Source organism: Muscardinus avellanarius (assembly GCF_963383645.1).
Source record: "Muscardinus avellanarius genome assembly, chromosome: 16".
Lineage (NCBI taxonomy): Eukaryota > Metazoa > Chordata > Mammalia > Rodentia > Gliridae > Muscardinus > Muscardinus avellanarius.
The window spans coordinates 53985584-54000528 of NC_137802.1; the positions used below are offsets into that span (position 1 = coordinate 53985584).

General features: G+C 55.4%; 1 protein-coding gene across 1 annotated transcript; it reads right to left on the reverse strand.

The window, feature by feature from the left end:
* Positions 1-321: 321 nt before the first annotated feature.
* On the reverse strand, positions 322-14103 carry SLC4A1 (solute carrier family 4 member 1 (Diego blood group); the record flags this gene model as incomplete). The annotated part of the gene is made up of 19 exons (XM_080713150.1): positions 322-402; positions 1532-1705; positions 1782-1951; positions 4151-4404; positions 4712-4878; positions 5390-5479; positions 5843-6016; positions 9291-9485; positions 9575-9723; positions 9886-10098; positions 10272-10482; positions 10980-11161; positions 11282-11366; positions 11488-11611; positions 11975-12110; positions 12201-12381; positions 13006-13082; positions 13878-13968; positions 14089-14103. 19 exons carry the CDS (start codon positions 14101-14103, stop codon positions 322-324), a joined length of 2769 nt encoding a protein of 922 aa, XP_080569276.1.
* Between the last annotated feature and the right edge of the window lie 842 nt (positions 14104-14945).

Genomic DNA, 14945 nt, shown 5'->3' on the forward strand with positions numbered 1-14945 from the left:
TCCGAGCTACACACCCAGCCCTATTATTTTTATTCTTTATTTTGAAACAGTGTCTCACTAAGTTGCGGGGAGCCTCACTAAGTAGTAGCTGAGGCTGGCTGTGAACCCTGATCCGCCTGTCTCAGCCTCCCAAATTGCTAGGATTACAAGCCTGCGACTCCAAGCCGGCTCCTTAAGTGGGTATTATTATGAATGTGTCCTTTTTCCAGAAGAGGAAGTGGAAGCTGGAAAGATGAGGGGTGTGCCCAAGGTCACACAGCCAGCAGGCGCTTGCCCGCCCCGCCTCCTGCCTTTGGGAGGAGTCTGGCCTGGGCCCGCCCCTCACACTGGCATGGGAACTTCGTCGTATTCATCGCGACCTTCCTCTTCGTCGAAGGTGGGCTTAGCTTCGTCTGAGTCCAGCTGGAGGGGCCGGGAGGAGAGAGGGAGGGTAAGAGACCCAGGCCCACGAGCCCTCCCGGCTGCCTAGAGGTGCCTCTGGAGTAGGGGAGAGTCTGGCTGTCTTTGGACCTTGGACAACTTCTGTGCTGTCCCCAGCCCCTAGGGTTGATCTAGACAAGCAGTTCTCAAAGGGCATGGGGTTCTGGGTCTCTGGCATCCCAGCCAGGGAGGAGCTGTGGAGGGCAAGTGGGGGGTCTCTTGCCAGGGCAGCCTCTCAGGGACCCATGTCACAGGGTGGAAGAATTCTGTTCATCCAACTCTGTCCCAAGTGATTTGGAAGACCTCAGATTCGCTGCTCAGGGGTTGGGCGGCTCTGTGGAGCACAGACCCAGTTATTCTTTTTTATTTATATCTAGTGGTATATGGAATTGAACCTCTGAGCTACATCCCCATCCTATTTTTTAAATTAATTAATTAATGTATTTATTTATTTATTTGCGAATCTGGAGATGGAACATTTGACCTCTGAGCTATACCCCCTGCCCTATTTTTTCTCTTTCTTTCTTTCTTTCATATATATATATATATATATATATATATATATATATATATATTTTTTTTTTTTTTTTTTTTTTTTTTTTTTTTTTTTTTTTGTGGTTCTGAGGATGGAACTCAGAGGCCTTCTACCTCTGGGCTATATTCCCAGACCCATTTTGTATTTTATTTAGAAAAAGGGTCTCACTAAGTTGCTGAGAGCCTCACTAAGTAGCTGAGGCTGGCTTCGAACCTGTGCAATCCTCCTGTCTCTGCCTCCCAAGCGTGGGATTACAAGCGTGCGCCACCACGCCCGGCTTTATTCTTTATTTTGAAACAGTCTCACTAAGTTGCAAAGGGCCTCACTGAGTAGCTGAGGCTGTCCGCGAACCGCGATCCTCTGGTCTCAGCCTCCTGAATGCTGGGATTACAAGCGTGCGTCACCACGCCCGGCTCCATCCTATTTTATTTTGAAGCAAGTTCTCACTAAGTTGCCGAGGGTCTCACTAAGTTACCGAGGCTAGCTGAGAACCAGCGATCCTCCCATCTCAGCCTCCTATGTACTAGGGTTGTGGGTGTGCATCACCACGCCCACCCTCCCCAGGCCAACACTCACACACTGCAGCTCCAGCTTGCTGAACATGAGGGGCAGCAGGAAGCGCCGCAGGGGCACGGTGAGGATGAGGACGAAGGGCAGGGCCAGCGAGGCCTTTGTGGACTTCACCACCCACAGCACGGCCAGGCAGATGATCTGGATGCCCGTGAACACGTGCATGCGCCAGGTCCTCACCTGCAGGGGGCTGGGGTCAGTGCCTGCCCCGCTCCAGCCCCCACCCACCCACCCAGCGGGGCAGCCGGCCCTGTACCCGTTTGACGAAGGGCACATCGGGGTGGTACTTGGGTGGCTTGAACAGAAGCAAGATGCGGTCAAAGAGCTGGATGCCGCTGAGAGACGTGACTCCCATGTAGAGGAAGATGCCGAACAGCACAGCCAGGGGGATGCGGGACAGGATGGGCTCCATGAGGATGGACAGGCCTGTGGGGAGGACCGTGTGCTCTCAGCCCAAGGTCACCTGGGGGTGCGCACCGGCAGGGCTGAGCCTCTTTTTGGGGCTATGAATGAAATCGTGGTACCCTGTGGACTTTTTCTGTGGGTCATCTTTTTGTGTGTATGGTACTGGGGATGGAATCCAGGGGCATTCTACCTCCGAGCTACACCCCCTGCCCTATTTTTTGTTCTTTCTTTTGAAACAGGGTCCCACTAAGTTGCGGAGGGCCTCACTAAGTAGCTGAGGCTGGCCACCAGCCAACCGCGCTCCTCCGGTCTCAGCCTCCCAAGTACTGGGATTAAAACCTTGTGCCACCATGCCCAGCTCGGTGGTCTTCTAAACAGGTGTTAATTCCATTTTGCAGATGTGGACGCTGACTTAGAGAGGTAGTCAACCTGCCTAAGGCCACACAGCTAGCAAGAACCACACTCCTGCCTGCTTGCTTCCAGCCCACACACTCTTCCTCTTCCTCCTCTCTTTTATTATTATTATTATTATTATTATTATTATTATTATTATTATTACTGGGAATTGAACCTAGAGGCATTCTACCTCTGAGCTACATCCCCAGACTGATTTTATTTCTTATTTGGAAGCAGGGTCTTACTAGGTTGCTGAGAACCTCACTAAAGTACGGAGACTGTCCTCGAACCTGCAATCTCCTATCCAGCTTCCCAAGCACTAGGATTACAAGCCTGCACCACCACGCCCAGCTTAGCCCACACTCTTAACCAAGTGGGGGTTGCTGAGGTCAGAGGAACACACCTTTCTTCTTACCCCAGTCCTGAATATCCCCACCATCCTCCGCCTATCCAAATCCTGAACCTCCAAATAATCTCAACTTTTTCTCCTTTAAGAGACTTCCTTGGAGACAGGAGGATCATGGGTTTGGGGCCAACCTCAGCTACTTAGTGAGGCTCTCTGCAACTTAATGAGACTCTGTTTCAAAATAAATGAATAAAAAAATAGGGCTGGGGGTATAGCTTGGAGGTAGAATGCCCCTGGGTTTAATTCCCAGTACAGAAAAGAAAAGAAAAAAGAAAGAAAGAAAGAAAGAAAGAAAGAAAGAAAGAAAGAAAGAAAAGAAAAGGACTTCCTTGGGATTGGAACTGTATATCAGAGGAAAGCATGTGTGCAATCCTGGGTTCAATCCCTAGGGAAAGAAAAGAAAAGAAAAGAAAAGAAAGAAAGAAAGTAAGTAAGTAAGTAAGTTTTTTTTTTTTTTTTTTATGTGTGTGTAGACCTGGGTATTGAACCCAGGGACATTCTACCTCTGAGTTATACCCCAGTCCTATTTTATTTTTATTTTTATTTTTTATTTTTGCAGTACTTGGGATGGAACCCAGGGGCATTCTACCTTCAAGCAACATCCCCAGCCCTATTTTTTATTCTTTTTTTTTTTTTTTTTTTTGTGGGTCTAGGGATGGAACCTAGGGGCATTCAACCTCTGAGCTACACTCCCTGCCCTATTTTTTATTCTTTATTTTGAAACCGGGTCTCACTGAGTTGCAAAAGGCCTCACTATGTAGTAGCTGAGGCTGTCCGTGAACTGTGATCCTCCTGTCTCAGGCTCCCAAATGCTGGGATTACAAGCGTGTGCCACCACGCCCGACTCTATTTTATTTTTATTTTGAAACAAGGTCTCACTAAGTTGCAGAGGGCCTCACAAGTTGCTTAGGCTGGCCGTGAACCTGCAATCCTCCTGGTCCCAGCCTCCCAAGTACTGGGATTATAAGTGTGCTCCACCAGGCCCGGCAGGAAGGAATTGTTTAAAAAAGGAAACTTCCCTGACCTTTTGGTCGGTAACCATAGTCTTGCCCACACTGAACGCCTTGACCCATCTCTAGAACTAGATGGAACCCAGAGGCCCTTCCTCTGCTCTCCTCCACGCTGGAGTGTTACCCCACGTGCTAGTCCTAGCAGCTGAGCTAGAAGAGAATTCAGGGGCATCTAGTGAGCCCTTTGACTGGACAGAAGGGAAACTGAGGCCTGGAGAGCAGGAGGAACGCAGAGTTAGCTGAGGGCAGGACGGGAGCCCACAGCTCACACAGGAGGCCCCTACCTCCCCCGCCAAGGTGCCCTCCCTGTGTGGGCTGCTGATGCTGGGGAGAGGGCACAATGGGTGTGTGGGGGCCTGGGTCCTCGGGGCAGGGCTGGGCTGGGTTTGGGGGCCAGTCCTCACTTACCCACAAGCACCGAGACCAAGAGCCCGCTGATACGCTGCTCCTTGACCTCCTGGATCTGGGCCGCAGCCCCCGGGGCGCTGGCTTTGCCCATGACCGTGAGGGCGTTGGCGTGGGTGACGGAACGCACGGTGGTGGCGCTGAGCCAGGGCATCCCAAAGAGGGCGGCCACCCCGCCCATGCCCACGACCAGCAGCAGGTCCAGGTGGAAGCCGGAGCCCTTGATCATCTTGCGCTCGGGTTTGCTCACAATCAGCCTGGGGACAGGACAGGGTCCCGTGAGCCCCACCCCGGCCCCTCCTTTCTTCTGCACACTGGGTCTGTCTGCACCTCAGTTTTCCTCCTGTTCCAGACTCCCTTCCTCTGGCCCGTTTTGAGACTTCAGGCCTTGATTTCCTGAAGCTAATGAAGCTTCAGGTTCAGGGGGCTTTGCCTGATCCTGCACTGAATTTCATGGTTCTCATTTTTGCATTGTCTTGAAAAGAGCTCTCCTAGTGATGCCATTCGGGCGCCACACGACCTGACCTCCCATCACTCCTGCCTCTGCCCCCACCCGGCTCTTACGTGGTGATCTGAGACTCAAGGAAGATGAGTATGAAGACCAGCAGGGCAGGCAGGGCAGAGGCAAACATCATCCAGGTGGGGAACTCAGAATACAAGCCCAGCGGGTGGATGACCCAGCCCCGGGCTGAGGAGTTGGACACCTTGAGGCCATCAGGCACTGAGAGTTTCTGTAGGAGGAGGGGGGCTGGTGAGGACAGCAGGGGCGGGGCCTGGGGAGAGGAGGGGGAGGGGAGCCGGGGCCTGGGGGTCAGGCGGTGGGTTAGGGTACTTGGACGTAAGGAATGCTTCCTCTGTGCCCAGTTAATGCAGTAGGCCCTTTGCATATACCTTCTCATTCCCCAATTTATAGTCGAGAAACAGGATCAGAGAGGCCATGGAGCTTGCCCCGCATCACACAGATATGGGTGGCAGAGCTGAGATCCATACCCAGATCTGCCTTGGCTCAAAGCAGACTCTTCCCTACTGCCCAGGGCTAAGGAGTAAAGAGGGCGTCTGTCTAGCTAGAGGGGTCTTCTGGGGCTGTGAAAAGAGAATGGGGCTCCAGGGGGAGGCAGGGATGGAGTAGAGGCAGTTCTAGCTGGCTTCAGGTTGGGACAAGCTGTTCTGGGAAGGGGCTTGCAAGGAGAAGAAAATGAGGAAGGGGGCCGTCATGGGGGGAGGGCTGAAAGGGGGTGTCACCTGGGTGTAGGTGTCCTTGACGAAGGAATCCACGAGGACCATGATGAGGATGGAGATGGGAACCCCGAAGTCCCCGATCACCCGACGCACCTGGGGGAAGATGAGGGGACCCGTTTTCAGTGCCCTCTCGCTCCCCCGTGTCTTCTCTCCTGCCCCACTTTACTCGGGGGGGGGCGCTCTTCCCAAGGGATCCACTGCATCGAGTGGCCTGTCCCCCCCCAACCAGATCTGCCTCCCTTCCTCCCCGGCTCCAGCCCCAGCTTCTCCCTCCCGAGAACCATCCTGGGCTCCTTCTGAGGGGAGACAGGCCTGGATGAGGAGGCGCTGGGGAGGTGTGGGACTGGAAGCGGGGATCTGGGGCAGAGGGGAGCTGAGGGCCCAGGGATGCCGGGCGGGCAGGCTTTGGGCTGGGGTGGGCAGCGTGAGGCAGGCGGCGGCAGAGGCTCTGCTGACCTTGCCGGGGAAGTAGGAGCTGTTCTTGAACTTGCGCAGCATCATGGCAAATAAGAAAGTGCCGGCCATAAGCACGAGGGAGAAGAGGGCCGTGTTGGGCAGGGGACCCTGAGGTTTGGGCTTCATTACCACCACAGAGGAATATTGTCCCTTCAGCGGATGGTCCTGGAAGATCTGCAAGAGAAAACCAAGACAACCTGGTCCCTCCAAGCCTTGGCTTGGGCTGAAAAGTAGCAGCTAAATGTACCCAGCACTATCATCCATCCATCCATCCATCCATCCATCCATCTCTCCATTTCTCTATCCATTATCCATCCGTCCATCCATCCATCCATCCACCTATCTCTCCATCCATTATCCATCCACCCATCTCTCCATCAATCTATCATCCATCCACCCATCCCTCCATCCATCTCTCCTTTCTCTATCCATTATCCATCCACCCATCTATCCATCCGTCCATCCATCCATTCATCCATCCATCTCTCCATTTCTCTATCCATTATCCATCCACCCATCTATCCATCCATCCACCCATCTCTCCATCCATTATCCATCCACCCATCCATCCATCTCTCCATCAATCTATCATCCATCCACCCATCCATCCTTCTCTCCATCCTTCCATCTATTCATCAATCTCTTCTCCCTCAACAGACAAGGTAACAGAGGGGCTTCTATAGCTTGGTTTTCAGGGATGAATACCAGATTGGGCTTGGAGGTGGGCCACAGAGGCAATGAGTGTATGTGTGGACAGACATGTATACTCAGAGCTTGGGAGACATGAGAAGGCTGGAGGGTGGGAACAAGTGATAACAAGGTTTTTAAAAGGTGCAGGAAACTGGGCATAGTGGCTCACACTTGTAATCCCAGTACTTGGGAGGCTGAGACAGGAGGATTGCAAGTTCGAGGCCAGTCTCAGTAATTTAGTGATACTCTCAGTAATTTAGCAAGTCTCTGTTTCAAAATAAGATAGGGTTGGGGGTGTGGCTCAGAGGTAGAATACCCCTGGATTCAGAACCCAGTAACACAAAAATTTAAAATAAAAAAATAAAAAGGAACCAGGTGTGGTAATGCACACCTGTAATTCCAGTACTTGGAAAGCTAAGATAGGAAGATCACAGGTTCAGAGCTAGCCTCAGCAATTTAATGAGGCTGTCAGAAACTTAGTAAGACTCTGTTTTATTTTTATTTTTATTTTTTATTTTTATTTTTTATTTTTATTTTTTGGTGGTACTGGGGGTGGAACCCAGAGGCTTTCTACCACTGGGCTATGCTCTCAGACCTTTTTTATGTTTTATTTGGAAACAGGGTCCCACTAGGTTGCTGAGAGCCTCACTAAGTAGCTGAGGCTGGCTTTGAACCCGTGCGATCCTCCTGTCTCAGCCTCCCAAGCGCGGGGATTACAAGCGTGGGCCACCACGCCCGACTTAAGACTCTGTTTTAAAATAAAAAATAAAATAGAGCTGGGAGTGTAGCTCAGAGGTAAAACGTCCCTGGATTCAATCCCCAGTGCCACAAAACTTTAAAAATATAAATATAAATAAATAATTAAAAATAGCCAGGCATGGTGGTGTATGCGTGTATCCCAGGGAGGCTGAGATAGGAAAGTTGCAGGTTCAAAGCCTGCCTTGGGTGGGGTGTGGTGGCACATGCTTATAATCTCAGTATTTGGGAAGCAGGAAGATCACCAAATTTTTGGTCAGTCCCAGCAACCTCATGATATACTCTGCAATTTAGTTAGACCCTGTTTCAAAATAAAAAATAAAGACAGCCAGGCGTGGTGGTGCACTCTTGTAATCCCAGCATTCAGGAGGCCGAGACCTGAGGATCGTGGTTCGCGGACAGCCTCAGCTACTTAGTGAGGCCCCCTGCAACTTAGTGAGACTGTATTTTAGAAAAAAGAATAAATGCCGGGCGTGGTGGCGCACGCTTGCGATCCCCGCGCTTGGGAGGCAGAGACGGGAGGATCGCACAGGTTCGAAGCCAGCCGCGCGTGCTGGCTTAGGAGACCCTGTTTCCAAATAAAAATGTAAAAGTAGGTCTGGGAGTATAGCCCGGAGGTAGAAGGGCTTCCAGGAACCCCAGTACCACCAAAAAAAAAAAAAAGAAAAAAAAAAAAGAAAAAAGAAAAGAAAGAAAGAAAGAAAAAAGAATAAAAAATAGGGCAAGGGTGTAGCTCAGAGGTCAAATCCCCCTGGGTTTCATCCCCAGACCTGCAAAAAAATAAAAATAAATAAAAATAAATAAATAAAATAAAATAAAATAGCTGGGCGTGGTGGCGCATACTTGTAATGCCTGCCCTTGCAAAGTGGAGACAGGAGGATTACGTAGGTTCGAAGTCAGCCTCGCTGGCTGAAGAGACCCTGTTTCCAAATAAAAATAATATAAAATAGGTCTGGGAGTGTAGCCCAGAGGTAAAAGGGTTTCTAGGAACCCCAATACCACCAAAATAAATAAATAAATAAAAATTAAAAAATAAAATAAATAAAATCGGGCGGAGGGTATAGCTCAGAGTAACTGAGTTCAATCCTCAGTACCACCAAAAACAAAAAAACCCAAAAACCACAAAGCACCAACCTCAGCAACTTTGTGAGGCCCCATTTCCAAATAAAATAGGGCTGGGAGTGTAGCTCTGAGGTAGAATGCCCCTGGGTTCCATCCCCAGCACCACACACACACACACACACACGCACACACACACACGCGCACACACACATACACACACATACACACACGTGCACACACGCACACACACACACACGCACACACACATACACACGTGCACGCACACACACGCACGCGCACACACACATACAGACACACACACATACACACACATACACACACGCATACACACGCATACACATACACACATACACGCGCGCACACACATACACACATACACACACATACACACACACACGCACACACACATACACACACATACACACATACACACACATACACACATACACACACATAGACACACACGTGCGCACACACACACACATACACACACACACGCGCACACACACACAGAGCAGGAGAGGACGTGGGGGCCTCAGAGCCCCCAAGCCCGCTGCCCTCACTGTTCGTGCCGTCTCCCAGGCCGCCTCCCTCCCTTACGGCCCGTAAGTCACGCTGTGTGTGGTCACCAGGTGGACACACGGGCACAGAGCGCCTTCTCATGTGTGTCACTCCGCACAGTCGGGGTGAGGACAGCAGCCCGGGCAGCAGGTCCCTGGTCACCTCGGCCCAGATGCGCAGCCCCGCGTGGACAAGGAAACACAAAGGTGCACACTCGCCCGCACTCACGCGCACGGTCACACGGTGACGCACACAGGTGGAAACACGGCCACACCAGTGCTGCAGACACGTGCACGATGGCACGCGTGTGGCCTCTCACACTCGCCCGTGCGTGCGTGCGGACGTCCCCGGGGCCCACCTGGATCAGCTTGGAGAAGGTCTCGTAGATGAAGATGAGGGAGATGAGGAAGGAGAAGATCTCCTGGGTGTAGCGGGAGATGAAGCGCACCAGGAAGCTGCCCTCAAAGGCCACTACCAGCACCACCAGCAGGATGAGCCAGAAGCCGACCCAGGCGCGGCCCACGATGTACTCCATGCCTCTGCTCTCACAGAACTGCGGGGCACCGAGAGGGCGGCGGTGAGACCAAGGCTCAGGGGTGTTCAAGGCCTGTGGGGCCAGGGGCTGGGGACAGTCAGAACTACCGAGAAGAAGGATTCCTCGAACACCAGCAGAGGGCCGGAGAAGCCCAGCACGAGCAAGGGCTGAGCCCCCAGGAGGGCGAAGAGGATTCCCTGCACCGCCGTGGAGATGAGCAGCTCCGACACCCCCATCTGGTTCTGGGTCTTTTCTCCTGTGGGCAAAAATCACAGGAGGGTCAAGGTCGAGAGATCGTTTCCAGGGACCAGAAGCGCCAGTGGTGGGCGGGCTGATGGCAGTGGTCCGAAAGGTCAGACCGGGTCAGATGGAGGCCAGAGGGGCAGAGGTGATAGTTAGGACAGCCATTGACACTAACCCAGGAGGCCACCAAAGGTGATGGCGGGTGACAGGGCTGCAAAGTAGATGAAGATGACAGCGGCCAGGACCTGGGGGCTGAGCGCGTCCGTGATGTCACTCAAGTAGTGGGGGTAGCGGCGCCGGATGTCACGCACCAGGCCCCCGAAGAATCTTCCTGTGCGCTGCAGAGGGTCATCTGGGCCCCCAGGGGCCCCCGGGCCCCCGTTCAAATCTGTGTGGAGGATGGAGGGGAACGTGGTCAGAGAAGGACCAATGGCCATGGAAGCTGGGGTGCCTGGCGGCAGGGAGTGGTGACAGGGCATCCTATAGGAGGAGGGGAGGCCATGTCAGGGTATCTGGGGGCCCCGGGGGCTCGGGAAGCTTTGGCCCAGGTAGGGTAGGTACCTAGGCCCTTGTAGAAGCTGGGGTCTGGCTTGGCAGGGCTGGGCAGATAGCGCCTCCGAAGCAGCTCCTTCTGCACGGGCACCAGGCTGAGCAGGGCCTGCTCGGAGGGGGCATCCGTGGGGGGCAGCACCAAGCTGCAGTCCAGAAAGCCCTCCAGGGACTGCACCAGCTCCCTCCGGCTCTGGGCCAGGTAGGCATCTGTGCGGAACACCTGGGGGGCAGCAGAGAAGGTCGGGGCTGCTTGGACCTGCTAAGCCCAAGGATCCGGGAGTCTGGGGTCAGTGCCGCCAGGAACCAGAATCCTCTCTGGCTTGGAGCTGCCTTTCCTGTCCCTCTGTCCCTATTGTCCTTTACGGAAGGGCTTTGTGGAGGGGCCCTGAGTGGAGAAAGAGCTCAAACAGAGCTGGGGAGCTAAGCAAGGAGCAGTCTGGGTCAGCCCAAGCTGGACTGGCCAGTAGAACTGGGTCAGAAGGGGCTGGACTGGACCAGCTGGGCCAGCGCCCACCAGACTAAACCAGGCCCGGCCAGGCAGAGCGGAGCCAAACTACTCACATCTGGGCTCCCCTGGACAGCTGAGAAAGAAGCGGCAGAATTAGACCGAATGGGTCAAAGTAGTGAAGCCAAAGCCACTCACAACCGTCCAATCCTAAAACAGGCCTTGGCCGCCGTGGCATCCCCGCTCCCCAGCCCGCAGGGGTCCCTCCTCACCCGTTCAGACATGAGGGTGGCAGCAGCCCGGCCGAGCTGGGTATAGTCGGTGTGGGGGTCCTCGGGTCCCAGCAACACAAAGAGGAAACGCACAGGCACCAGCGGGTCAGTGGCCTCCAGCTCCACCGCCTCCTGCAGCCGCACAAAGCCCAGCACTGGTCGCTCCAGGAAGGCCGCGCGGCCTGCGGGGATGGGATGAGGCGGTCAGGCCAGGCCCTGGGTACCCAGGGTGTGCGTGCCCAGGACGGAGGCTGCGGGGCCCAAAGGAAGGTCAGTGTGGAGGGCTGGAGACCAGCTCTTACCCACAAGCACCAGCGAGGCCTCCGAACCCGGGGGAATCTTTTCCAGAATTCCAGATGGTGAGCGCCCTTCAGTGCCCGCGTCTCCCTGTGGGAAGGAGGGTGTGAGGGGACTCGGTGCTCTGGCTCCATGGACCCTGAGCAGCCAGACCTATCCTGCTTACTGGTTCCTCTCGCTTCCCACCCACCATGTCCCCCTGGCCACTCACCTGTGCACAGAAGAGCTGTGTCTCCAGCGAGGGCTGCTGGGGGAGCAGAGGCTGAGAAGGGTCCCCGGAGCGCATCAGGACCACAGGCTTCACGCCTCCCAGGCTCTCCAGGTCTCGGGCATGGCTGCAGGACAGACAGAGCCTGGGCTCAGTAAGCCGTCCACACTGGGCTATCAGCACGGTGGAGGCTAGTGGTGGTCAGGACCAAAGGTAGACAGCCAGTGGAGTTTCCCAGCAAGCAGGCCAGAGAAACCCTGGGCTGCGAGGAGAATCCGGGCCCTTCTCAGAGGACGTTGTGCGTGTAAGTGGGTGGCTCTATCTGTCAGACCAGGAGTGGTAAAGGGAAGGGCCTTAAGGTTCTCTCCTCCTGGGGACCAACAGCCTCCAACTCTGAGCAGGGGTCTCATCCCTGGAGAGGCACCAGAGATGAAAAGGAAAAGTGGAGGGGCCTGTGGACGGGGAGGACAGGTCCTGCAGGCAGACGCACCTGTGTTTGAGCAACAGGGTCCGGAGCAGCTCCTCCCTGTCCTGAGGCCGGATCTGCTCCTCGTAGATAAAGCCGTCCAGCAGCTGGTTGACCACCCCGGCCAGCGAGGTCTCCTGCAGGTCCAGGAGCACGGTGGCTGCAAGGCCGTGGCAGGGGTGAGCGGTGGCTGGCTGCAGCTCCCCAGCAAGACCCTGGGCAGGGTCCCCGAGGGCCCCATGAGGCTCACCCTTTGCAAAGACTCTCTGCAGCTCCAGGAGGCTCCAGAACGTGAGGTAAGACAGGTGCGGGCGGCCCCAGGCCCCGTCGGGCCCCAGGTTTTCCTCCAGAAGCATCCAACGAGCTGCCTCCATCCATTGTAGCTCCTGGTTCTTCTCATCCATCACCAGCTCCTGCAGCTCCACGTAGACCTGTGGCCCCGGGCCCGTGTTAGTCCATCACATCATGGGCAGGGACATGGGCAGCTGGGACCCAGGCTCAGAGCATGGGGAAACACTCAGGAGCCCCGCCCTCCTCACCAGACCCCCACTCCATCTCAGAAGAGGCTTGGAGAACCTCTGGACTGAACGGGGTGCTGGAGGGGCCACTTGGGAGAGGGAACTGGGGCCTGGTGGCTAAGGCTGAGGGGACCTGGGGAGCCAATGGTCATCTCCTGGTGAGCCGGTGTGGCTCAGTGTGTCCTTGGGGCCAGGTGGCCACTCTCAAGGGCACAGAGGAGGGCAGGCCCAAGTTCCTAACGAGCTGGACAGTCTGGCACCCAGCAGGGACTGGGGCCTGAGCAGAGGAGATTCTTGTGTTACCAGGGAGCGCTCAGCAGCCCAGCCAGGGCCTGGTGGCCTCAGGCTCTTGGCCCAGGAAGCTCTGGGAAGGGACCCCATCTCCCCCTTAGTGGGGTGTCCCCTTCCCCTCCACCATTTCCCAGGACCCCACGCCTCTGCCTGTTGGTGGGGTCTCCCTCATTCTGATGCTGCCTTTAGCTGTCCCTTGCCTTCCCGGGTCCATTGGGAAAGGGAAGGGGGCGGCTGGGTCCTCACCTCGTGGGTACCAGGCTGCGATGCGGGTTGCGATGTGGTGAGGGTGTAGTCTGTGTTTGTTTGCTCAGTGGGGAGAGCTGAAAACCCGGAGGCCGGTCAGTGTTGCCCTGAAAGTCCCCTCCCCCAGGCCCTGTCAACCTGGAAGACCCAGGCCTCCCACCGCCCCGGGCTGGGACCCTGGTGGCACCTGTTCTGGGCCCAGCGTGCCTCTGTCACTCCCTAGCTGAGTCTGGTTGAGGAACCCTGGGACTCAGCACTCAGGACCATCCTGGGGTCCTCCTATCCCCCACCCCACCCTCTGGAGCCAGACTCCTCTCCCACCTGCCTTGCCAAGTGGCCAGCTGGGTAGACTCGCCAGGCACAGGAGGGGTGAAGCCCTTATATCTCTCCTACCCCAGCCCTCATTTCCCTCTTAACTCTTTAACTTTAATACCAATCACCCCACACTTAACTCCTGTTGACAGTAAATAAGCCCCCGCCTGAGGCTCCCCACCTAAGACCTTGGGCGGGCCAAGGAAGGTGGTGTGGGCTACTGGGGTCTCTCTGTTCAGGGGGTCTCCATTTCTCAGGACCTCCAGCCACAGGACAGGATGATGTTCCCCAGAGCTGGCAGCCGGTGAGGAGCTGGCACGGAGGGGCCTGGGTGGCAGGGGGGCCTGTGCCCTTGTCCCGACAGGCCTGGCTGCCTCTCACAGATGAAGGGGCACTGGACGGGTGACTGGCCCTGCCCCCCCCAGTCACCTCCTGTGATCATTTCAAACAAAGGCTGTTTATCCTTCAATCAGCCAGGATCATGGGGAGAACTGACCCATGGGGGACTGTGGCAGGGGGCAAGTCCCCGCTGTCCCGCCGGGGCGGGGGACGGCGCTCACCCTGCGGCTCCTCCACCTGGGGCACAGGCATGCCCGGGTCTTCATATTCCTCCTGCTCCAGAATCTCCTCCAGCACTTCTTCATAGTCCTCCTGTGGGAAGCGATGTCAGGGCTGGGCTGCAAGGCCCCTCGGGCTCCCCTGAGGGCAGCACCCAGGGCCGGTTTCCCAGAGCCCCAGAGAAGGAGCCCTGCGATGCCAGGACAAACCCACCTGCGAATCCCCCATGGCGCTGTCCTGAGTGTCCGGTTGTCCACGCAATCTGAGCCCCCAGCATAACCCGCGCGGCGGGTCCCTGCAGGACAGGGGCACAGGCTGGGTGAGACCCAGGGCATCCTGAGGTTTCCTGCCGTGCCCAGGGGTCTGTGTGGCAGTGCCAGGAGATGGCAGGTGATGGGAAGGACGTAGGGATTGGGGCCGGGGGAGGACCTGGTTCTGGCTGGGGAGGGCCTGGGTGCAGGGGCATGTTCGGGGAGAGTGGCTAAGTGGTCAAGTCTGACTCCAGCCTCTGTTTCCTAGTCCTCTCCCGGTTTCTTTTCCTGCCCATTGCAACATGCAGCCAATTCCTGGAGAATGACCTGTCCCCTCTTTGGGGGCTTGGCTCTCCTGAGGACCTCCACATCACACTCTCTTCTTCCAGAAATGACCCTTCCCACTGGGCATGGGGCTGCTGCACCCTGGGAGTGGCCCGCCCAGCCTCAAGGAGGTGAGTGGGCTTTGCCCCCACCTCATCTTGTTTTTTATGTTTTTTTTTTTGGGGGGGGTATTAGGGTCTTGCTAAATTGCCCAGGCTAGCTCCTGAGTAGCTAGGATTACAGGTGTGTGCACCTGGCATTTCCCCACTTTTTTTTTTTTTTTTTTTTTGGTGTTGGGGATTGAATCCAGGGCATTCTACCTCTGATCTATACCCCTAACCCTGTATTTTATTATTATTTTTTGCAGTACTGGAGATTGAACCCAGGGGCATTCTACCTCTGACCTATACTTCCAGCCTATTTTTTTTTTTTTCCACCTGCAGGTCTGGGGATGGAACCCAGGGGCATTTGACCTCCGAGCTACATCCCCTGCCC